This window comes from Dreissena polymorpha, chromosome 6 (assembly GCF_020536995.1).
Source record: "Dreissena polymorpha isolate Duluth1 chromosome 6, UMN_Dpol_1.0, whole genome shotgun sequence".
Taxonomy (NCBI): Eukaryota; Metazoa; Mollusca; class Bivalvia; order Myida; family Dreissenidae; genus Dreissena; species Dreissena polymorpha.
Window position 1 is genome coordinate 6,650,589 of NC_068360.1, and position 27,245 is coordinate 6,677,833.

At 33.7% G+C, this 27,245-nt stretch overlaps 2 protein-coding genes across 2 annotated transcripts; both read right to left on the minus strand.

Annotated features, from left to right (window-relative positions):
* Window positions 1–7,613: 7,613 nt before the first annotated feature.
* LOC127834182 (opsin-5-like) lies at window positions 7,614–15,743 on the minus strand. Its single transcript, XM_052359825.1, has 7 exons — window positions 15,632–15,743; window positions 14,708–14,890; window positions 12,381–12,488; window positions 11,144–11,252; window positions 10,330–10,417; window positions 8,923–9,255; window positions 7,614–7,679 (listed from the first exon to the last, which is right to left on the minus strand). Exons 1-7 carry the CDS (start codon window positions 15,741–15,743, stop codon window positions 7,614–7,616), a joined length of 999 nt encoding a protein of 332 aa, XP_052215785.1.
* Window positions 15,744–25,272: 9,529 nt separating this feature from the next.
* On the minus strand, window positions 25,273–26,906 carry LOC127834184 (uncharacterized). The gene is made up of 3 exons (XM_052359826.1): window positions 26,566–26,906; window positions 25,912–26,145; window positions 25,273–25,626 (listed from the first exon to the last, which is right to left on the minus strand). The coding sequence occupies exons 1-3, from the start codon at window positions 26,835–26,837 to the stop codon at window positions 25,470–25,472; spliced, it is 663 nt and encodes a 220-aa protein (XP_052215786.1). The 5' UTR covers window positions 26,838–26,906; the 3' UTR covers window positions 25,273–25,469.
* Between the last annotated feature and the right edge of the window lie 339 nt (window positions 26,907–27,245).

The following is a 27,245-nucleotide window of genomic DNA, read 5'->3' on the forward strand; positions in this document are numbered from 1 at the left end:
TAAAAAATAAAATTCCCTTCTCATACTTCATATATTACCTATGGATGACAGACTGATTGGAAAAACAACACAAGATACACATTGTTGATATTTTGTACTCAAATTCATGCACATCAATAAAAAAAGTATTGTATTTATTCTTTGAAGAAAAATCACCTGTTAAGTCTGGTTTAAAAAATCTTATCTGTTAAAAAATGTCATTCACAACACAACATGAACACAATATATTGTCCATATTATCATCCACACAGAGTCCAAACTGTCAGTAAACTTGGTAAGCTCAGGTTTCATCAGGATTTGCCAAATTCACTTGTAAAGATCTGCAATAATTAAAATAAAAATGACTGATTAGAAACCTTAAACAAACACATAAAAAATACATATCACCAGTAGATACCATAGGCTTGTCAACAATTTATTGAAATTGAATACCATGTCATGTTTTAGTTTTGACTTAATGCTTGTTTAACTTACTCTATGTGAAAATAACACAAGAAATATTATTAAAATTGTATAATCAAGACGAAAAAAAGATTATTGCTTGGTAAATTATACAATCTGAACCCTCAAGATATGCATAGTGAATAGTATATTGTCAATGCTTAATATTAAAAAATAGTATCCATACTTAACACCAAAAAGGTAAACCATCTGTGTTGGGAGAAAAAAACGCACCCCAGTTAACATTTTCACGGATTTCTTTTTAAATATTTCACTGTTTTAAATGGGATAAAGTCGAGAGCCGGCTGATTCGTGAGAGTTTTCTATAGGTATCATGATTTTTGTTAAACAAATCAGTATTTTTTCAGTAATGTGCAATGACGCGTTTGAACGGTTAGAAAAATGTCGGATCAGTGTTGGGACTTCATATTACAAACTCGCGATTGCACTTTACTGAAATTACTTATTTGTTAAAAAAATCATAATATCTATAGAACACTCTCACGAATGAGCGAGCTCTCGACTTTATCCCATTACAAATGGTGAAATAATTTAAAAAGACATCCTTCAAAATGTTATCTGGGTCGCGCCTTATTATCCCAACACATATCTTAAAGTTACATGGTATACATGAAGGTGCAGTGTAAACAATGCAAGGTGTAAATCATATCAAACCTGCTCTTTAGCAGCACATCATTTAGTATTCGCACTCCACTTTTGCCCAATCTGTTTTTCATGAGGTGGATTTGGCACATCCATCTTTTAGCCCTATATCATGATAGTTCATCATTGAAACTACCAGGTAGTAGGTTCTGCCCCTGAATAAATAAAATATAGCAAAATATTTATGTATGATTGTGTTATAGTTAAAAATAATATATGACAATGAAAACAAAGGTCTGCTGAAATAGTGAATCTCAATACAATCTAAACGATATTCCGATAATCCAGAAACATATTTACTAAGAACATTTAATCAGTTTTCTTAAGCTGCAACCTCTTGGTCATGTTTGACAATTCATTGAAAATATAAAGTTTCAAAAGCATAACCACATATTTGTGTAGTTGGTCGTGCTTTATGAGAAAAATATTTTTCTTTCTACTTTCTTTATTTGTTGTTATGAATCTTAGATCATCATTGCTTTCATGTTAAACTTGATCATGAACACAACCATTAATATTGACATCCAAAACTATAAATTTTGACAAAATAGAAACATTTAAATATGAACCAATAAAAATAATCAAATATACATTGTAATCAAACACATTCCTGACATATGAATTAATGCTATCATTGCGCATGGAATTGTCATCGCTAAGCTGTCATTGCGAGATTGCACAAAGATTTGCTACATAAATTTGATATTAGTTTTTAATACAACCTTGCATGGAATTGTCATCGCTAAGCTGTCATTGCGAGATTGCACAAAGATTTGCTACATAAATTTGATATTAGTTTTTAATACAACCTTGCTCAGTTCACAGTCTGTTAAATGTAATACAAAAATTTTAAGTACATAAAATGAAAGTAGAATACGTCTAAGGGAATATATGCCCGTAAATTGTTCAACGAAATGTTAATATTGTCATTATAGAAAAGTTCAACAACAAATGAAAAATTGAGAAGTGTTTAAGATTTTGACAACTACCTAGGCAAACATACACATAAACAGCGTCTAAAATCGTCGTTATGACCGCCAAAACGGCTCATACAAAAATCATGATTGGTGTAATAGATTCATTAAACATGAAATTCCATCCTTTAAGACCAACTTTGATTTTTTTAAATGAGAAAAACAAATGAAAAACTTATTTTAATTTACCTTTGACAAAAACCAGGAAGTTTATCCGAAAATTGTCACTGTCGACTGTGCCCTACTGTATTCGTTGTTATTAAAGCTAAGGTTAATTTAAACCATGTAAAAATCAAGAGAAAATACGGAAAATTAAAGTTCCACTGACTTATTTTTATTGGTTTAGATTATAGTTCAAAGTTAATGGCAAACAAGTTGTTATTGTTTTGACAAAGTCCGCGAAACGGTAGTTAGAGACCGTCAAGGGAGCAACTTATTCTCGCATGAATATGTTAACAATAAAAACTATGTCGTAACCAATGCTTAACAATTTTGATTCAATAATATTGTTATACATGTATTTAAGTTCAAAGTAAAACTATTATTAATGGCAAACAAGTTGCTCTTGTTTTAACAAACTCCGCGAAACGGTAGTTAGAGACCGAACAGTGAGGAACTTATTCTCGCATGAATATGTAAACAATAAAAACTGTGTCGTAGCCAATGCTTAAAAATTTTAATTCAATAATATTTTTTACACTTTGTATGACACTGTCATGTTTATATAGTGATGTTCTGTATTTACAAGCCGGGTTATTGAGATCTGCAAAGAACTACTTTTATTGCGCACGCACTTATTATAAGTGGTAAATCGGAGTTATACAAATTTGGTTTTGGCAGCCAGCCAAGTCAGCTTGTCTCAGAAATCGGTATCAGTACTTTGGCCTAGGGGCTTTGCCCCAGGCCAAAAAAGGAATATCTTCCACATGTGTAATATACTGTTTCATAAGAGACATTATCTCGTTAGTTCTGTTTCACTTTTATGTATGTGTTTCTTAAAAGGCAGACTCACTTTAATATAAGAGGAATATGGATATATTTTTATGAAACATAACCCTTTGTATCGAACTTTCCAAAGCGGTGATGACAAGTTATAATCAGTTGTATCTATTGTTTTTGTTTTGTTCACCCATTTATGCCTAGCGTCTAGAAAAAAGGCCTTGGCAAACAGCGTAAACCCAGATGAGACGCCGCATTATCCATGGTCTCATCAGGGTCCACGCTGTTTGCTTCCAGGAATTTCTTTAAAAAATGTTCTAAATATAAAAATAAATATACTAGACATCCCTAATTTTGGAAATATATTTATCTAATTTAGAAGGATGGGATTGTTCTCTAGGCAAATATGGGTTAAACACAACGTGGAGCAAAACAATTATGCATCACCTGATATAGTTTATGCCGTACATGTATAATCGTTTGATATATTGAAATACATATGATAAAAACGTGATTTGCACATTACATTATTTAATTGTTATTAATAATAATTTACCACTGCTTTTTGGGATCACTGGAATACAAAGCACATTGCAAATCATTGTCCTTTCCTGATTTATCCAGATGCCTTCTACCTTCTGCCTATATTTTACATATATTTGCGGAACGGGTTATAAATCATAATCGCTATAAAGACTACATGTCAATATATTTACTCACACATTGAATTCTCATGAGGAAGGCTCTTTACATATCAGTATCATTACAATCCCTAGATATCAGTATAGTGACAAATATATATATATATATATAAGACTCAATATAAAGAAGTGAAACTTCAGCTGCTACAGCTGTATTGCATTCTTTGTATACAAGTTGTGGGGTATTTTATTAATGACAGGTGACCAATTGCCATAACAGTACGGCACAATACGAAACAACATACACACATAGTATACTAAAGCTGGGATTACCGCCTTAAAATTCAAAGCACCGGGGGCTTAAACCGGTTTTAGAGCGCTCAACCTCACACTTGGCCCAGCAATAATCATGATACATAACACATACTATAAACCAGTGTCATGGCAAAATGCTACAAATATAACGAATCAGTATCGTGACACAGCCATCATATAAGTACCATGTAATACAGCATCATGAGCAATGCTATATTTAAGTATAACGACAAAGGCTTCATGATAAAAATTATCAGTATATTTTTAAAAGGTCTAGTGTCAGTTTCCTGATTTAGGCCATGTATCATTATCTTAACGACAGCTACAGATTCATAAAAATATTTACATATCAGTCCCTTACCAAATGCTTAGTATCAGTGTCGTGACAATTACATATTAGAATCGTCAAACCGTCCACATTATTACTAAATGGAACTTTCGTAAGTTAAGATATCGGTTGTGATAATGAGAAATCAAAGTATTCACAGTACTGGTGTGACGATGCTTTTGAAGAGGATGGATATAAAAGCATCAATTTAAGTTTATCGACATCACCACATTATTTATGTGCGTACACAAATTTTGGTAAGAAAAAAAGGTTTGGGTACGAACATTTTGGGTACGAAATAATTATGCCGAAAAACTATGGGTACGAAACAAATTTGGGTACGAACAAAATGGGTACGAACAAAAAATTGGGTTCAAAAGAAAAAGTTGGGAAAGGAAAAATATTAGGTACAACACAAATTGGGTACGAAATAATTGGGAACGAAAACAAATTTGGGTACGAACAAAATTTGGTACGAAAACAATTTTTGGGGTACGGGGAAGTAATATCTATGAGAAATTTAATCCATTCCGCGAAACTGGGAGGCGGGTTACATTCTCGATAAAATCCAAAAATAACTACATTAAAGATTTTCCCAGCGTCACAGCGTTTGAAGTGCCACCTGGTTGTTTCGTGTCTGGTTACTGTCTCGAACCTGCTCTCGATAAATTTGAAAGAGGACGGGAACCAAGCTGCCTTAACCTTTATCAATGATAATCAACGAGGTATGACGATTGAGAAAATTAAGCTAACTCAATCGGACTGGCTCGGTCTTTTACATAGGTCGCTATTGTGTCGAATTTTTTCATGGTATGATAACTTAGATAAGCTGCTGAAGAAGCATCGTCAAACATAAAAAGGGATAGGAAATGTTAAGGTGATTAGCATGTATTAAAAAAAAATTAACTTGCGTTGTAAGAATAAGATTCTACATGTCCTACATAACTAATTATCGTCCATCTTGTCATCGTTTTTATATTATTTCTTAAGAACACAATACTGTTGTCTTTATACTTTTATGCAAAACATTATAATCATCATCCAGTCTAAATATTACTAAGACATCAGATATTACTAATGAACATAATTCTCTGTTAAAACTTACAATGGTTAGTTTTTAAACCCATACATTGGCGGAAATTACGTGTCATCCTTGATTATAATTCAGTGTTGTTTGTGAGCTGTAAGTTTTTTTAGAAGTTACTTATACCCTATTGTTTTGTGCAAGACAATTATCTGTATGACGTAGATAACTATTTAAAACAAGCGCAAACCTCTGCAAAGAAAAGTAAAATTGTTCGGTGTATTATCATGGTGCAGTTTCTTGGAAATGTAAAATTGAAATGTAATTGATTGTACATCATGCACGCAGTTTTCTGTGGGTAATTATTTTTAGCGGGTTTGTTCCAGGCAGTGTCGATGCTGTTGTCATAGTGATTATCTTGCTCACTCTTCGTGTCATTTCAGGGTAGAAATATTTGTATCGACTGATCTATCACCAACATTTAAATGCGGTCATTTGGTTCGTTTGAAATTGTTGAATGTACTCACATTTCAAATTTGAACCTTACCTCTCACCAAATTGCGACAATACCAATTAATTGGTCTATTGATATATGGGTGGTTACCTTTACCGTATATGTACCTGCTTAGAAAACTATTTGCTTGAAGATTGGTTGATATGCTTTTTACACTAATATCCAAATACCATGGTACATGGAATAATATAAGGTACTTCACCACTATTCCTTAAATCATATCGAAAATAACTTATCACATCTTTTCTTAAAGCGCCGGGGTTTACGTTAGGTATATATGAATCTTTTACAAAGTTTGACACAATCATGCTACTCAACTTCCCGCGCGAAGGTTTTAGCATTTGGTGTTATCCATCGTAAAATGTTTCTTTTCTTGGTTTGTTCAACCAAAACTAGGACGAAGCTATGCTTAGTATTTAGGCAGTTCATTTATATCTTCTTATAATTATAGATACATGCAAGGCTGTGTCATGAAACCACAATTACCATTGCCTTTATATGTTTTTGTTCCGTTCAATATAGTTTGTTATCCTCGCCAATTGGTAGGTGAGGGTCGGTGACCTCTCTACCAATAAATTGCGTAGTTTACAGTAACATATGCATAGTTTAAACAATCTGCACACTTAACTATTAAATAAAAGCTGTTACATGAAACAATACTGTTTGCAGAAATAGTAACACTATTTCTTATATATCATATCACAAATTAAACCTTATAGAAAATTGGTAAATTCTTTACTTTCACACCAGTCATTAAACTAGTTTATTCAATTTAAAACGTGACGATGCAATGACATGTACGATTTTGCAGCTTTAGTAGTGAGTCCAGTATTGTTCATTTATTCAATTATAAATACACAGTTTTATCTAAACAAATATTAGTTTAAAAGACCCATTCTTGTTCCCATGTCACAGTATAAATATTGGCGAATTTAGAATGTTCGAAATATGATAACATCAAGAAAACAATTATAATATTAAATAAGTGACATTCTTAAATTCTCAAAATATATGTTTAATAGGTTTACATTCATTTTCACACAAAACAGAAAGTTGGCTGAAATGACATATTTTATTTTAAATAAACAAAAGCAAGTTGTGTTTTTTTAACTGAAAGCACAATTCCAATTGCCTTTGTATTTAATATACAATGAAAGATAAACAATGACAAGTGTTTCTGTTCCTTATACCCGTTAGGTAAAAGAAGGACTCTTTTCAGTGTATTTATGATTGATAACCACACTTGTGAATGTTTTTCTTATTGAAAACGACTTGTGTAGGTGTATTTCTGATTGATAACGACTTGTGTCAGTGTATTTCTGATTGAAAAGACTCGTTTAAGCGTAATTCTGATTGATAACGACTTGTGTCAGTGTATTTCTGATTGATAACGACTCGTTTAATTGCATTTCTGATTTATCACGACTCGTTTTAGTGTATTCCTGATTGATAACGACTCATTATGCAAATCATTTTATACAATTTTAGCTTATAACATCACAAGGGTAAGAAATATTTGTGTGTTTTTGGTTGTTGTCAACAACCTAGGATTTAAAAACCACGAGTCTTTGGTTAAAAATTACCCATTGTCACGGAAATTATTCGAAACCAAATAAAACATTGCTTTGCTATGAAATAATTGACATGTGTATGTGGTTGTTTACTAAGATTATTAACAGCATTCCAACAAACAATATCCATGTTCAAAGGTAAGAGATTTATCACTAAGAACTTGACTTTGATAAGCCTGACTGATTTCTCAATTTAATTGATTTCAGAACTTGTTACAGTTAATTTGTGCTGGCCGCGACATGAATTTCAGTACTGAGAATATCTTTCTCTGAAAATATAGTCTTCATAGACACAGCTTTTCATTCTCAACAATCGATTCAGTATGATTTGATTGTGATTTCGATTGTTTTCATCCATATATAATTGTTGTAGTAATTGATGTTATAGTTCAAACTTATCTTGTTCTTTAAGAAATTATTACATTTGAGCTCGTATTTCAAATCAGGGAATTCAAATTATACACCCCGTCCACATGAAGAAGACCCAGTGATTTGTAGCTGCTATTATTTACTGAAGTTTACTCCGGAGGTAACACTTTGTTGCAGTAACATGTATATGCCATTGGGCAGCCAATGCTCGAAGCAATTAATTGTCATATAAGTCGGGTCAACCTGATTTGGTATTACTCTTGATGCCCTATTTGCCAACCGTTTACAAGTATGTGTATACTAATGTCATGGACTTAATGGATACATTATATGTAATGCACACATCGCCTTATACTTTCAGTATATATTAACGTATCACATACTATGCAATCATCGTACAGACAATCTAAACTTACCTTCATTAAGTAAGGAAAAATAAACAAATTACGTAAACTCTTTATTAAAATAACGTAGCACTAACATCACGTTGATACACATTGAAATGCATACAAAAAAGACAACTGGACTAGCATTTTTAGAATAAATCATTCATGAAGTGTGCAAGAATCGTTTCGTGTATACTCTGGAATGTATGGCGTTTATACAATTAAACAAAATTAAACAAGTTTAGCGTGACTAGCCTTTATATATTTTCAGCAATACCAATGGTTTCAATATAACTACATGCACGTTTCGTGTATTCAACGTCACAATGATGACACCGATCGAAAATACTGATGAAATTGTCCAATACAGAGCGGCCTCAAAGCGTATGTTCATACTCTTGTCAAAAAAGAATGGGTATGTACATAATATCAACGACATGCAAAGTAACTTATAATATGCTCTGATTATTTGCGGTAGGTACTGTCTCCAAAATGTGCAACTGACTTATATTGTATAAGTTAAATATTTCATTAATGATATGTATAATAATAGCATATTACTGAAACATTGAACAGTTCACAGTCACCATTACTATATTTAATATTTGATTACGTACACACCACTTTAACATGGAGTCATCCATATCATTTCCGTATCACAGTTTATTAACTATAACATGACGTCACTTCCGTCATGTTCAATATCACAGTTTATAATAATATATTGATGTTCTATTGTATTTGCGACACAGGCTACCTTTGACGATGAATTTGATTTGGTATCCGAATGTATAAACTCGTCCTGTGTCCCGCTTCGATTGAAATTGTTCGTTGTTGAGCTTCCATTCAATCTGAATGGCGGCGACTTAACGCTCTCAGTGTTAAGCGTTCGAAAAAGCATCGGCCTGAATTTGCTGTTTAGGAGGAAGTATATGATGGGGTTAACGACGGTTGATGATTTGGCAAGCAAGACAGAGACCACAACGAGTCTCATTGGCAGAAGGTCTGCGTTGCCGTACGCCGACCACATGGAGACGACTGAATATGGCATCCAACAGACGAGAAAGCCCCAGGACATCGCAAATGTCATCTGTGAAAATGGTTAATTGTTAAAATAACTATACACTGGAATCAATGATTTAACCAACTGCAATCACGAGGCGCCGATTTTTAAAATTTTTAAGTGTGTTGCAATAATAACCAAATAAGACTGAATTGCAACTTGGCGTTATCTATTTACTCACAACAAACGTAAAGTTTATCAAGCAATCGAGCTCAGAAGTTCGGTTCTGAATCATCCCAAGGTGGTATCAATACTACAAAAAAGGGCCGGTAAATTGACCGGTTTATACGACAAACCCAGTGTTGTGTATACTTGCTCGTCTTGTATTGTGGACAATATTGTTTGCTTTATTGGTTTGTGTCATTAATATTTTACATTTATTCAACAATAGCCATAATTGAGAATTAAACTGAATACATATTTGGCAGAATGCACATATTTTAAACATGGAAACAAATACATTGACTGATTTTTAAGTGTCCGTGTTATTTTGCAAACGGACCAAAATTCGAACGTGATCGCGTGAAATGTCGATACACATTTGATTTCAGGGCCTTACAACATAACCTGTGTATGAACTTAATCAACAAGAACCATTCAGTTCACGACCCTTGCTGTTATTGGCAATAAACTGTGTGTATAATGAAAAGTTTTGAGGCTAACAAACCAAGCTTGAGAAAAACTCCGAAAGATGGTTTGAATATAAACACTATTATATTTCGCATATATTAAAATACTGTTAACTGAACACAATTAAAAACATTGCATGTTTTCTTCTTTTACATAAGATTTGTTCATATGATACATCGCCGTACTCTTTGAGTCAAAAACAATTACGATTTAATGTTTCCGAATCGAAGTATTAACACATATGACTTCTTACTACCCAGTTTCAAATCCCAGTGTAACTAACTTATGATTAATATTTTATTGTTCCCCCCCCCCCCCTTTGTTTAAAAATAAAATTAGATCTTGGTTATTCCGTTTATAAAATCCATTAACTTCGGATAATTTAAGACACTATAGTTCTGTTTGAGTAAACATATAAAAAACGCCACAACTGCTGCGAAAGCCTATTGGTTAATATCGGTTGCTATTTACCTTTGTGAGATAGGACTCTCTATTAGACAGCTGCCTCCGCTTTGCTAACGTGATGTTTGAGTAGCGAGCCATCGCCTTCGTACTCTTCCTGGAGGTGAGTAATATACGGCTGTATGCGAATAGTATCAGAGCCGCCGGTGTCATGATACAAAACAGAGACACCTGCAAGAACGATTGATACAATATTTTCAGAGCCGACTTTGTAATTATTCAAAAACAAACAATTGCATGAACAATTGATACAAATACAAACAAACGTTTTCAAATTTTAACAATTCATAATATCAACATCCTTTACTCAGCCTAAGCATTTAACTTCTTAATAAATACCTGCTATTGTTGAGATTATATTGGCTTAGTAGCTTGAATATTTACAGTTTTTTACGATGAGCAAGTATAAAGCAATATAGTTAAGTAAGTGTGGCCAAGTGAACGATAAATTGCAACATTTGATGCGATGGTTAAATATCCTTAAAATAAAAAGCAATTGAATATTCGTTTAAGTGTGACATAAATTTGAAAACAGATATACTTTTTCGTTTGATTAAAAACACATATTTACATTCAGTATTTTTCTGACGGAATAAGTCGAGATTGGGACACAAAGAAATATGCCCTTAAACACAAAACAAATCCAACTGTACATATGTTTTATTTTGAGTAATTGGTGTTTTATTAGACGACACACTATATCGGTGTTGAAAACAAATACCACAAATCACAAATGAACAAACTGTACCAGTATATAAACTGAATTACCAGTGTTGTAAATATTTTATTGTCAGCCCATTGTAGGGAGCACGAAATGCCGTACATCTCCTGGGAATACGATCCCCAGCCTGTGAGAGGGATAGAGGCCCAGAGCAGGCCGAACATATAGGGAAACACCAGCAGCAGAAAGGACCAGTTCTGTGTTGCAATGTCTGCAAGCATACATCATGTATAAACATGGTGAAACTTCAGCTGGGCCAATAGTTGTGACACTTAATTGTATAATGAGTTCCATTAAAACAAATCACTTGTCAACCACTGAGCAAGTATTGAGACAAAACGAAAACAAATGACATGTAATTGTTTCTTAAAGAAAATACATTGTTAATTTTAGTTTATGCAAAGTATATGTGTAGTACAGTTTTTAAAAACCCCGAAATTACGTTATTTTACTGCTGACAACCGGAAATTCGTCTTTTTAGTTTAAACGTAAAGCTAGGATTGTCGGTACATACGTACGGGCAATTTCTCAGATAAAGCCTATATCTTAAACATAAAATACGTGGCAAAGACAATGATTGTTCTGGTATGATAGCCTTTGACATCAATTCAAAGCGTTGCGAGGTTTAAACCAGTAATTAAGTCCAAACCAAGCACGCATCTTCAAAGATTTAAATCAAGTTTACTTATGCCGAGAGGAAAAGAAAACATGAGTACAAATAAGGTGACAAGTAAATTGAAGTGTAGAAACCTTAGTGTCCTTTTTCGTAAGTGCCAGGTATATATAACAGTGATTATAGTATAGTTTTAATTTAGTTTACACAGATATTTGTTACATCTATACAAGATATTAAAGAATCAAGCTCGCGATGTATCTACCCAAAAGTGTCGCAGATACAAGTTGCAAGAAATATCGTAAATAGTTTTCATCCCATGACAAAATATCGGTATATAAATGTGTCAATTCGATGTATGTGCATGCCTTGAATGTATGCATTATACAATAAACATACTCCAGTCTAAGTCAGGCAGATATACAATTTTGATGATACACACAAAAACATTGTCCCATATATGACATGACGTACAATCATAAAATACAACTGCATTCAAACGTATGTTTCATTTTAATAACACACGAAATAAAAAAACTGTTTATATAAGCGGAATAACATATTATTCTTATAATGTCATACCTACAAAAACATGTTTTGCTGTAATTTTTGGTGAATCAAATATTCAAAACATGTTCGTATAGTACATGCTTAGTAACAACATAAATCAAAATATTATTCAACTGGTTAATGCTCAACATATGAAATGCATGTGTAACTACTTACTGATATTTGGTTGGCATATGGTGCAGTAACGTGTAAGCGCCATCACTGTCAAGGTTAATATGCTGATAAGCCCGAAGAAAAATCCAAGGAACCCATATATTGTGCAACCTTCAAATAAACGATAACGCAAATAGGTAAATTGTGTAATGTATACCACGCCAAAAATTGCGATGTTAGATAGTTTTATACCTGTTTGTTGAATTATAAGTGTTGTTTTAATTTAAAAAAAACCTTTACAGCTATTAAATCACATTTGCATCCTGATTTCTCGAATAAAGATAGGAAAATCAATTTATTGACATCCTTTGTATGGTATGTTTAAAGGCTTCAAGCGGTTTACCGTTTCGGGTTGTACATACTATAATGATATTGAATACTACTTAAAAAACAAATGTGGAAGGTTTAAGTCCGTAATCTTGGTTAATATTGATTTCCCAACGGAAGACACTACTACGATGGCGTTTATATGTTACTAGTGAAAGAAACACTCGATAAATAGCAATATTTTAAAGGGCTGGACTTGTCATCCATTTTGAACAAGAGCTTTTCAAGTTAACTTGAGGCATTTTCACTTCTCACTTACCAGGAGAACAATTCCTTCAAACCTAACAAGTATTGATTTTAAGAATTTGTGACTCCTCTTTACAACTAAGGGCGATACATGCAGCATAATATCAACATAACAATGCGTAGATAAAGAGTCAGCATAAACATAACGGCATTTTTAGCATGTCTACTATGTTGATATTAAGGGTTCGGCTTGCAGAATATCTATGAAGAATGCATCTTTACAATGCTTACGTTCTTTTTCTTAACTATGTCGTGCTAATTATAACAAATTGTATGATATCAATCCCTCTACCCAACCCCCACCAATAGCAGCGAAACAAGCACAGCTAAATTAAGAAAAACATAATTAGTAGGATACATCGAATACTTGCTAATTTGCTTTTTTGCTTAAATATGAATGTCAGAATCCAACATGACTCATTATATCATAAAATATATAATATACGAATACGAGTTATGGTTCACGTCAAAAACATGTCGTTTGCACGCTTATTAATAAGGACAACTACTTGAAAAACACGTTGATTTGCTCGGAGTTGTTTATGTGTTTGTTTTATGCTTATAACATCAAACGAAATGACAGTGTTATCAAAAGGCAATGAAAATGCATTATATTTAGTTCCAAACCATATTATAATGAGGGAGCATTGTGGAAACGTGATGAAAATACGTGAACTTATATCTTCTTCATGTTTTAAGGTAAAAATGATACAAACATGGACTCAATGTCAAAAACGATAACAAAGATGTACTCAGCCTTTATTCGCTTATATAAATCCAAAGCGTTTTTGTTACAGGTAAACCTTTTTCAAAGCATTGTTCGCGGAGTGCATAGTTATATTACCGATAAATAAGTGTATGTGAATAGAAAAGAAAGGATAATAGCAGCGTTTAGCATTTATTGAAAACAAAAGTAAGCATTAAAACACGTATCCCGTCAATTTATAACTCGAAAAGATAGGTAAGATACAATAACATTCACGTTTATAGTTATTCTAATGCGTTTCCGTTAATGTGAATTATAGTGCATTGAATTAAATTCAGAACATGTTGTGAATAAAAATTCTCAACGTTTCCCTCGATATGTGTTGCATGATATTTTGCCAAAAGGATACATCATATGATAATATTGTTCAAATTCATATAATGTGTTTTGCAAAATGTTAGCCGACCAAACTTATTTGAAATCAAGCCTTTAATGATAAAGCTCATTTTTCAATCTGAATTGCTTTATTAGTTTACGAGTTAGGCTCTTATAAGTGGAAAGGCGCGCCGCACTCAAGGAAAAAGTTCACACTAAATTTTTGATATTTTGGGCAGGTGTCACTCTGCCTTCAATACAATATGTTACATTTAAAGCGAGACGCTTCGTTGAAGAAGTGTGTACAGTATGTCCCGTGCAAAATGTTTGTACCCGACGTACTAAGTCTTAATTTGAAAAACCCACATACAACCCGTAATAATCTTCTTTGTTATTGGTTCGATTATCTCACGTATGATTAACTAAAAGCACGTAACTTAATTATTGAACAATACATATTATAAGTTGTGCTGTTCAATGCCAGATGTCTCAGTTATTAGGGTAGAGGATATGGATTATACTATTTTTTGCTGGATGGTGGGTAAAATCAAGACACTATTTCGTTGAATATATTGGTCCAATGCGTATTTATTCGTGGGATATATCATATATATTTCGGCGACTATGTGGGAGGACTAAGTACCTATTTCGTTGAAGATAAAGAACGATAACGTACCTATTTCGTCGAAGATCCACTCGTGAGAGAACGAGGATGAGATGGTGAGTGGGAAGGCGCAGAGAGGCATGAGGCTGTCACTGATCGCCAGGTTGATGATGTAACGGTCGTTACGGGACAGGCGGGACCAGTTCGAGAAGCACGTGCACACGACCATCACGTTTAGCGTAACCGCGAGGAAACCTGTTGGATAAAATGAAAGGCAACATAGGCAGAGATAGGAATAACATATAACCTATATGTAGTGTTTAATTGAAGGCGCGTATCGGCTTGCCCCAGGTGTAATTTGAGGGAGAACTTTTTTCAATCAACTCGCAAAAAAATCTAAAGAAATGAATGGCATTATATTTATACTGATGCAATTAACCGGATGTTTTGTATAGTTTGTGTGACACATCACTTTTATACTTAAGCGTATAACTAAAAATGTTGTTTGCTAAAAGTTTGTCATACAGGCCCATAATGAATTGTGAATGTTTTAACGGATAAGTCATCGCTATAGCTTAAAACGCACCAGTTTAAAGAACGACACGCATTTCAGAGCAGTAAATACTGCAAAAAACATTCAAACGTGCACTTTAATAAGACATGAAAACTTAACTTAAGCCCGCAAATTTCGGGGTAATGCATTGTTGTCGAATGTTCTGAGTATAAAAATATGAGTCACCCTTAGACTTTTGTTCTTCTATTAGTGGTTTTACTTATGTAATACGAATATCTTATCATATATCTAAACGATTTTAAGCTTTAGGTATTGCATACGGATAATTTCATCCCATAACAGCCAACATAGTTATGCTAGTTCCACTAGTCAACCATATAGACAGACAGATGAACGGACAGACAGAGATCCATGGTAAATCATGTAACCTCCTGTTTGTTGTTCGGAAAACAAACAAAATAAAAAGTATACACTGTACTTACATATAATCACCAGGTATGCACCAATCACAAAATCCTCCCAATATAAAAGTTTCGATTGAAATCTGTCAGTTGCTGGTTCAGTCACATTCAACACCTCCAGATCCGTTGACATGATAATATGTTCTGAAAAAAAACAACACATTATTCTGTAGCAAAAGCACTTAACTGGTTTTCTATATTTTTGTAACAAATAAGTCAGTGATATTTTTTAAAACAAAACATGGAATTATTGTCGTTGAACCACCTTAGAGTAAACACAAACTGTAGACGCGATACATCCGATTTGAAGGGTAAAATATATGTCAAATTCCATTATAACATTTCTGCTATTTCACGCTTTAATCGAAATACGTTTTGCATTAAAAGTATTATCGGTCATATTAAAATATCCATTAGTGTATCAATGGAAATGCATGGTAATAATACATATTAAACGTTTCTGATAGACACTTTGAAACAAATACGTTTATTACTGACATTACACTATGGTCAGAGCCCTGAATGACCCAGAAGAAACGCGTTGGAATTTGTTTAATTTGGTATCGGTTTAAAATCTTGATCAAAAACTTATTCATTTCACCTTTGTATATGTTTGCACTGATTTAAACATAGTCATTATTTTGTTCGTGTAATATACCTATCATTAAAAATAATGAAATCTGCTATTTATGTGAAAATGACACCGTACAGCAGTGTTCACGACGACAAAATGTCTTACCAATAATAATTTACGACGCAATACATATGACGCCAAAACAACCCAACTCTCTCGTCGCGTTTGCCTAAATACATGTATCACTGGCTCAGTAACATTTAGAAACCGTTGGCGCTAATTTGATACATGTCATCAACCTTGTTTTCACAGGTGTTCGACCATATTTCTTTGTATACTAATTAGTGTTTATCGTTTTATTATACGAATCAAAAGTATTTCTCGTCTTTTGAATGGGTTCATTTATCGAAGTCACATGTCGCCACAGTGTGGTAATTAATTGCTTCCTCTGTTGAAGTATTAGGTTCATCTAAGCTAGTAATTGGTTTTAAAGTTCAACTCTTTGCGATGACCTTTCCAAATCGATGATGCCAGTATAATTCAATAAATGCTTATTATGGGCGTTTTGTAAATAAAATAATTTGAAATAAATAAATTTGTATCATTACAGAGTGTCAGGAGTTTGATCGTTTACTAGAATAGTTTGATATTTTGTTGTTGTATGTAATAGAACGTAATTGCCTAAAATATGTGTAATGTATAGTATATTTCAGTCTTCAGAGGCTCTAAGCAGGAGATGCATTGTTTATATGTATGAAACGTGTTTAAAACGTTTTATGACCATATCGATGTATGTATTGACTTGCCAACATACTTCCAAGTTTGTTGGATATAGTTTCGATACGTAAAACACACATTCACTTAAAGTATGTATGCTGTGAAGGAACAATATTGTCAAATAAATCGTAGTTCAATAGCTTATATTTTTACTTCAAACTGCACTATAATGTTGCTTTACTAACCAAATTGTCATAATTGTCCTGAAATTGACCCCTTGATGACTGCGAGTATTTCTGTCCTACAATATCTGCATTCAAGTTTAACATTAGGATATATAAACTGTCTGGTCATAGAGTGCAAACATGCAATACACGGTTATGAATTTAAAATTGACCAGACTCGGTGTACCAGCAAATATTCGACTTATAGTCTACATCACAGCCTTTACATATAATTACATGTATTGAAATGTTTAAGTCATTATTAGTTATCAAGAAGTTAATTGAGTAACTATTGAGGCATTATTTGAAATGAAGTCCGTTATTTTCGGTTTAAAACTGCATATTTCGAGGTATGTATTTAATTAATCAATAAATACGTTCGTCTCTGAAATTGGGAATATGAAACTCGTTTAATTATTATGAAATTGACTGAATAATTGATGCGTGCAAAGTGTGATGAATATAACAATCGTATACATTTTTATTTTATGTCTTTATTCCGACTTCCGGTATTCTTTCCCCAAAATAATATTTATAGAACAAAAAATGTGTTTATCTTCAGTTTCTGATTTGCTGTTTTAGTTGAATGACTGTTACCGGTTCTCGCATCGAAGGCGGCAAAAATATCTTAGCAATCCGACCGTTAAAAAAGTCGCATATAGAACATATATCGGCAAATGTGTCACCGCAAATTTAACAATGATTGTCAATGTTTATACGGACCATTGATGGACTGAGGAATCAATGGCATGAGAATGCAGAACAACTGTTGTGATGTTTACAAATCAAATGTCGCACCAACAGAGTATTAAGCTTCACTATCTAATCTCTGTTAATGCGTATTGTCTCAAATTGTGCAAGATGATTTTTCCGTTAGAAGGTAAAGTGTTTCGGTATTAAAAGATATTTGTGTATATAAAGCATGTTTTTGTATGTAATCATTATATCCTAAATTCAGATGAACATTATGCGCACATGGGGTTCGATTTTTATTAAATGGTACTTCCAACAAAAATTAAAGTTCAAAGTCACAAGTCAATGTTTCGTACCACCAAGTTTTGAGATACTAACTGACATATGATAGGGTTTTTGAGAGGTTTTAATTCTTTATTGGTTGTATGTTATTGGGCAAGTTTTATCTACTGTCCAAAATAATTGACATTGGATTCGCAGCTCAGCGTCTGGCAATTATCAAGACATAGACATTCATACTTACTTCAAAGTCGAATGGATAACCATTTACGTGTTATATCCATAAATAAATATGTCTTTATATCCTTATATAATTCAATGAGTATCTAATAGGAATTGAGTTTCTCAAACATTAACCAATTAAATGGGTTTATATTTATTTTAGACTATGAAATCGAAGCGAGTCACACTGACGTATTTTACGCCCCAAAGTGACTAGGACAAACGTACACCATGCACTCATAAATGTATGTTGCGTCTTATGATATGACCGTGTGCACGATTGTTACATGATTATTGCTGCACAATAAGAATCGTTTGGAATGGGGCGTTTCATCAGTTAGTATGGGGACGTTCTAAGTATGTTAATTGTCATTCTTATATGATGAAATTCACGATTGCACGGGAGGCTCTGGAATTTCTATGGTTGCACATTTGGATGTTTTCACTGTCATTACTGCAAAGCCAACATTCTAAACGTCCACGATTGTACTTAAGTTCTGGAACTTCTGTGACCGCAAGTAAGGAGGTTCCCGAACTTTCAATGACAGCAATTTCAGAAAGCAGGTGGTAAAAGACCATGCACTTTAATTGAACTTAAGCCTGGGGTGAAACGCCTCTAGCGCATTGATTAGCACTGTTTTTATTTCATTCACCGACTATTGATTTATCAAAACAGTTCACGTTAACAAATACTATAAACATTTTTTCACCAACAAATTACATATTTCGTGTTGTTTTGTTTAATGTAGAGAAGATAGTATATCAAAACTGCAATTACAACCTCTTTCATCGATTTAGATTGAAAACAATTTAACTGGCTTATATGTGTTCAGACATGTCTTTAAAACATTTGATTTTCAGAGTTACGCATTACGATAAAACACAACCTTATTATAACGTTGGATATAAAGCAAAATGCAATTTTCTTGCGAATTAAAGACGAGTACTTGTACTGAAAATATTGTATTCATTCCAAACCCAAATACATATTGTAACAAAGAATATATTTTGGCGTTTATTATATGTAGCACTGTCGAACCCGGGTATAAATACATACACCTTAATGTTAGGAGCTCGGTCTTTTATTAAGCATGTGTCATATTTTGTGAACACCCTATATGTATCAGGTATATCTTTTAAACTTTTTTTTAAAATTTATTTTCAAGCTTTTTTATCATTAATAAAATAGTAAACTAAATCCTCAAAATACAAAAAATATATTGTTCAAATATATAATACTGTAAGAAGCATAATATCAAAAGCCTTACTTGATTACAACTCATATATGCTTAATCCACGTTAAAATCCCACACGTGTAAATAATAATTCACATTTCTCCAATAGTCGATATATTGTCTAGTACTTCACAGTTTTTAACCTTTAATTATTTTAAATAATAATTAATGATTAATATTCTATATCGTAATGTTAACCCGAGTAACAAACACATTTTCGCTCCATATCGCATCGGCAAATGAGCATTGTTAAGGTCTGCTTTCTCTTTAAAATCGGTTGTCGGCTGTACGAGGTCTCGTGACTGTTTGAACGACTCACGTGAGCTCGCATACTCTGAAGGTATTGGACTGTATTAAAGACTCTCAGCTGCAAATGTCAGAGAGAAAGGTTTCGGCATAAACATGTCATTAAATAACTGCTTTACTGACAATTTAGTAATTGTTAATGGTTCGGATTTATACATTTGTCTTTTCTGGAACTTTTGTGTGTGAAACTAATCGGCGATTATTTTCTTATGAGTTTTTTGCGTGATTTTAGCGGATTGAGACATGAAACAAGAAGTTAAGGCTGTATCATTGTGTATAATAAAATTATTAAAAAGGAGATGAACACTAATAGTTTAATTCTACCCTCAAGATCATACATTTTAGAATTTAAATGTATACGAATGATATTGTTTTGTTCAAAATAATTCGTATTATTAATGAAATTACCATTTTATACGTTCGATTCTTAATATTTAATCACCTAAGCTTGTTTATTGGTAATTCAATTTTACCGTACCGCCCCTTTAATATTTTTATCTTTATTTTACAGTACTGTCCCTGGAATTTTTTCACGTCATTGTGTCTTCGCTTGTCAATTACGTCATACGATACTCTTTCGCTGTTCCTGGCTACATGGATTTTTGTGTCGTCATCGCTTCTATATTGTTTCATACGACCAACTTTCACAGTTTTAATCTACATGCTTAGGTCATTGGGTTTATAGCGTTCAATTTTTATTTTATTTTCCCTCTGACACGCGTTTCTTGTTTGATTTACTTCTTAGCAGTCACAAAAAAACAACCAAGCTATGTAATATGGAACTTTTACACCCATTATTGCTGCTTCTTCCTGTATTTGCGCGATGATGATCTGAAATATTAACTTTATGATGCTATATTCCTAAATCTTTTTCTATAAACAAGGAATGTAATTGACTCTTGTTCGTAGATTAATCTCATCGTTCCTCAAAAAGTTGTAGCTCTATTGCTCTGGTCTCTTTCCTACCATTGAGTAATTAAATGGTAATTAAATTGAATGCGTTTTTATTCCCTTTGATTAGTGTTTAATTTGAGTTGCAATGCTATGAGGTTAAATTGTATTTACACTAAATGTATCATGAATATTGCTGGGCCAAGTGTGAGGTTAAGCGCTCTAAAACCGGTTTAAACCCCAATGCTTTGTATTGACCATTCCAAGGCGGTGACCCCAGCTTTATTCTTTTATGTGTTATGTATGTTGTTTTGTATTGTGCTGTTTTGTGCTGATTTGTACTGTTTTGGCTATTGGTCACTTGCCTAAAATAAAGGACCAACTAATTGTATATAATGTGATTTCAATACTACTCCAGCAGCTGGAGTTTAACTTCTTTATATTAAAACATTGTCCAAATTCAGGGTCGGTATTTGGGAAATTAAAATATGTGACATTAAGCTGTGGATATTAGACCATATTATACAAATTAAGGGATCAGAATAAAGATGTGTTATCCGACAACTTTTTTAAAGAGATACCACTGTTTTACACTGAACCATCAATATGTTCACACATTAGGAAGAAACGGTTTAAAAAGACACGCACAGCAATTCTCATATGAAAATAAGTATCATTTAATCGCGAACTGCATGTAAAAAATGTGTCGTCATTATATGATTTACCATTTTTATAATTATCGGATACTTTGATAAACCAGTATCATGTTGAAAGTCACAAAATGTAAGAGGGATTAAAAGAACTGTATCAGAAGGTTCCTATCTTAATAATAATACGTTAAAAATAGGAATCTTATAAAATGTTAAATGGTTCGGTGTATTTTACTATTTCTCAACGTACTATGTAATATATTTAATTTTTCTATAATGGTTGTTTTCCTGTGTTCGCTTATTTTCCGTGCCAGTAATAATACAATGGATTGCCCTAGGGTAGATAATTTCACAATCAGTTCGGTTGGTATAATAGTTATCGTAACCATGTTTTTTAAATGTTGTGCATGTGTTTTAAGTATCACCAGTACCGTTCACATTGGCTCCAAAAAACACAGACCAAATATTATACCCTGTTTCTGTTATTAAAATGTAACTGTCCGTATTAATATATATTCTGTTTTCTTAAATCTTGTCCATCGTATACATGGGATTAGTTATGCGTTAAGATTCATTTGAATTTTATTATGCTTGTACGACTGTTTATTTTCTGCTGTTAGTTCGATGGTTAACATCGTTATTTAGCAACCAAATATCATTTTGTTATATTAATGACAATTTATCTTGAATTTCGACCTAATTGACCAGTCGCCAACTCCGCCCATATTTTGTCGATCAGTTAATCAGATCGCGAGTTTTCACACCCTCCTCAGCAACGCTTATATGGCCGCCATATTGTCCGACAAACAAACGGGTAACAACTGTGTCGTACATTATGAATAAGGAAGAAAATTGAATGTTTTTATTCGTTCAAAATGGTAAAACGCTGTCAATGGGGACTTTGCAACTCGGACTGTCGATATCCAGATCGTTTGGTTGGAGGAGTAAAGTTTATCCCTTTTCCAAAACCTAAAAGAAGCCTCGAAAAATGCAAAAAAGTATATAAAGCTTTGCGGTCGCCCCCATGACCAGCTGAATGTTGAAGCTGTAGACGGGAATCGTCACATGTTCTTGTGTTCAAAGGTACGGAAAATGGTGTGAACTGATCATATTTGAAAGACGATTGTAATTTTATTTTTAGATCTGGAGATACCAACTGCTTAAATAAACTGCAAATCCAATGCTAAAATCAGCATACCGTGCCTGTCTTTTCCATATTTGGATAGATGTAAACATGACCTTCTGTAAGACACTGATTTTTGTATGCGTTTACACAGATTAATCAAGTCAAACATTTTCATTCTAGGATAATGCTATATCTGTTAGTGTATTTGTCTCATTGTGGCATGCAAGGTACGTGTAAAGGTTTTTAAACTAAATACTAAAAGTTCATATCACATACACCAGCATGCGTCAAAGAATTTTACTTTAAAGTATATTATGCAGAATACACATTCATTCATTCATGTATGTTAATTGTTGTTTTAGTCTTAATTCTCTTCGTATTCTGTAATCTTAATTTTCTTCGTATTGTGTAATTTTTGTTAACTGATTAAAAAAAATTTATACACTGTATCTAGCATTTCCCTGAGGGCTACCCAACAGATGCATATCCCGATCCAATTTCTGCCACCGATGCCATAAAATGTACAACGGCCAGAGGGGCACCAAAGAGGCGAACAGACGTCTTCCACAAACGAAGGTAAATACTACAAGAATCACGGTAGACCACTAGAACACAAACAAGCCTTTAATAACTGTTATTCCATCATTGAAAGTGTTTATGCTCATGAACTATATGAACTATTTAACATCAAGAGAACATGTATCAGTGATAACAAGAAAATAAATATTTCAATTATAAATGGATACATATTAAAAATATATTTCATTATAAATATAAATAAATAAATAAATATATATATATATATATATATATATATATATATTTATATATATATATATATAAATGAGTCGAGTTCTGAGTTCGCACAGGCTAATCTGGGACGACACTTTACGCATAAACTGGATATATATATATATATATCTCTTTCTGTTTCAGTACAGGCAACGAAAACTCGCAACAAACAGAACCCTTAAAACCACCTGGAGAATATTTGCCTGACATAGTTTCATCTGTCAACAACACAGACGACAGCGGCGACAGCCCTATAAATGTAGGTTAGTTTACTTTTCGCAAACAAATCCATCAAACACATTCACCATTTTAGTAAATATTTGCTCCATGGTGTATTGGACAGGCTCAATCCTTTCTATGAATAAGTCTTGTCTGGTAAACAGAACAAAATCACAAAACTTAGCACCAGTCACTAACAACTGTCCCTGAACTTGGTACCAGTACATGTGCTCACGCTTCATTTGCACTTTATCCTGTGTTTGTTCGATGCAAATGTTCTTCTTCATAGCTTCGTCTGCAAGTGCCTCTTTTACAGTTCTGTCTCTCATAATGAATGGACATTTGACCTCTATTATTCCTGTGCCGAAAGGGTCACACACCTTACCGTCTGGTGAAGCACCAAGAAAAGGAAATTGGGGGTTCACCACAAATCCACATCCGTGCACATGGTTGCTAGTTTTTTTTCTATACATGTTAATGGCTACTTTTTCATTTGCTGACCCATAGCTAGTTGCACTTGAATTGAATGACTTTATTTTCAAAACACTGTCAACACATTTCTTATTGAGTGGGTTTTTCCTAAGAATAATCTCCCAAAATTGGAAGCTGTGATACGCTTCGACCTTTCTTTTGTCCACAACGGGCTGTTTGCTTGTTCCCTGGTATTTGCCTCAAGTTTTCTAGCATCCTCCAATGATAGTTGGACTGCGGCTGTCTTGGCACTATCCATGTGTGTGACATTAGAAATATAAGGAGGATATGGGAAGTCAAGGTCTTCACAGCTAATGCCTTTCCCAGCTGGGCTGACTTCTTCCAAGAGCGGTAGCTGTAACAAAACAATGTTAATTTTAGGTCATTTTGCATTTCAGGAATCTCGCAAATGGATGTCTTGGCCTTAGCAGCTGAAAACAAACGCCTTCAACAGCAACTTGCCCAACAAATCTTGGAGAATGAAAATCTGAGAAGAAAATGTGTAGTTTTCCAAGAGAAACGTTCAAAACCAGTGCAACCAACCGTGAGACTATACACTGTAAGAGACAGTCATGTGAAAAACCACTTTAAATACTACACAGGTTTTGATTTTGAACGTTTTATGTGGATTTTTAATATGTTGGTGCCAAACAAACACGAGTGCCCATTACAATTTTCAAAAACTATTTAACGTATCAGAAATATGCCTCTAGAAGATCAGCTACTGTGCGTCCTGATAAAACTAAGATTGATTCTCGACTTTACACACATTGCGAACATGTTCAATCTTTCACCACAAGATGCTGGGGCCATGTTTAACGCTTGGATAAACTACATGTATTATAGGCTTGGAACCGTGCCAATATGGCCCCACAGAGATGTCTTGAAACACAACATGCCACCAAAGTTTGCAGAAGACTTTCCAGACACATTTCTGATTTTAGATGGAACTGAATTAAAAATTGAAAGGCCAAGCTCATTGAGATCTCAGAGTCAGTGTTATTCAGATTATAAAAGTGCTACAACATTGAAAGGTTTGGTTGGAGTTGATCCTAGAGGATCATTCATTTTCATATCAACGCTTTTCTCAGGATCAGTCTCAGACAAAGAAATTACCTCAAGCAGTGGACTTTTGACAGTCTTACAGCAAATGATAGATGCTGGCTATTTGAAACAAGGAGACAGTGTAATGGTTGATAAAGGTTTTTTGATGCATGATGAAATTGAAAAACTTGGCCTTAAGCTATTGATTCCACCATTTGCTTCAAGTACCAATCAGATGTCTGCTGGAGAAGTTACACTTACAAGAAAAATAGCAAAGCATCGCGTACATGTTGAGCGAGCTATATCGCGTGCGAAAAAGTTTAAAATTGTTGACCACAGAATTGACATTAGCCTGTTCCCTTCAATAAATCAAATTTGGTTTTGCTGCTGTTTTTTTACCAAGTTCATGCCTATTCTCATTCAAGACTAACCTGGTATGACAGAGCACTGCCAAGGTACTGGCTTCCAAAGTCAGTAAAAACTGTGTGCCCTGGCATGTGAGCCAAGTAGGACAGTGGACATCCAGTCAGGGACTGCAAGGTCTTGATGTCTGACTGTAGAAGTTGTATTTTCCTGCAACAGTTTTGTTGTTGTGAGCATTTTGTATGAGTAAATTATTTGCATGAAACATAAATGTACACATTTATTGATATATGACATGAAATTTATTACATACATTTATAATAAATTGTGGCATTCACTAAGTGGAATTAAGTAAATTGGTACTGAATAGCATTAATTGTTTTATTATACAGCATGTGTACAATAAGCTGTCATTTTTTTAAAATGATGTTAAAGAAACATCATTTAAGAAATGTTTGCAAAATTGTTTATTGATGATTATATATATCTTCAAACCTTGTGTCCTCGAAATCTGCAGTAATTGGTCTCTTTTTCTGACTGGTGTTGCCGGGCTTAGATATAACCATTGTGCTGAGTGGCTCACCTTTTATGCAGACGCCCCTGGGTCTGTCCCACTGCTGAGGCAGCGAAGTGCAGGCTGGCTGAAGAGGTATCTCTTTAAGATCATTCAGGATCCAGTCGGTTATTTTAAGGATCACTGCCAGTACATGGGCACATTCACCAGAGGCCCTGTTAAAATAAAACTATAATTAATTAAGAAGGTTCCGATAAACATATGAAGGCGATCAAACTTAAACTAGAAAATAAAGATTTCCAAAGTGAGGATATACAGTATGCAAGTAATTTTCACAGGTGGAAGTAATGTACCCTGGATAGTATATGGACCCAGGAGCCCAATATATTCAAATAAATATAAACAATAACATTTAATGAGAGAAAGTGACAAAGATCCGTGAAAACAAACATCCCCACCCTCTGATATTGGAATCATAACAAGGTCATTATCGAGAATTTATCATTCATAGACCTGTCATTCTAGATAATGACCTTGTTATTATTCCAATGGGTATTGTGTGCGGTTGCTGCTGGTTTAATCTAATTTATAATAAATACATTTACTAATTTAAAACTAGCACTTATTATAATTACCCTGCTTTGCATGAGCAAATTGCGTTCGACACGCATGATCTTCCGATCGACATGTTTACCATGTGTCCATCGTCATTTTTCCGCTGGCTACGAAATACAACGGATTTTACATCTATGTCCCCATCTCTGCCATGAAACAACTGCAATTTGCTGATATATGATTCATTGGAAAACTTCCTGGCCTGAATCCGCTGCCGCAAGCATGGTTTGTAAGGAAGAAAATACTCTCCAAAATCGCTCGGTACATCTTTCAAACTCGCTGCATCCGCCATCTTGAGAATCTGCTTGTCGGAGTTTTCAAATCACTATACCACGTGACTGTGTGGGCGGAGCGATCGATCATTTGGCGACTGGTCAATTATGCTCAGTGTTTATTTTCTGACATTTTTTTTATGTCATGGAACATTTAGCTTCACAGCATGATTTATATTAACATGATTTTGTGTACTGACAACGTGGTGTAGTTTTTGCCTTGTTATTTTTTTCAAATTCCTGTTACAAGATGTATAGTTTTTCGTTATAGACGTTTAAGGTTTTTGTTTACGTTTTGTCGTGTTTGTATGCAAATCACAGTTAACCGCATCTTTTATGATGGAGAATCTTTTATATCAAACACAAATACTATTTATGTAATACTTTAAGTTAATGAACTACAAATTCTTTACTTTAACTGTAGGATG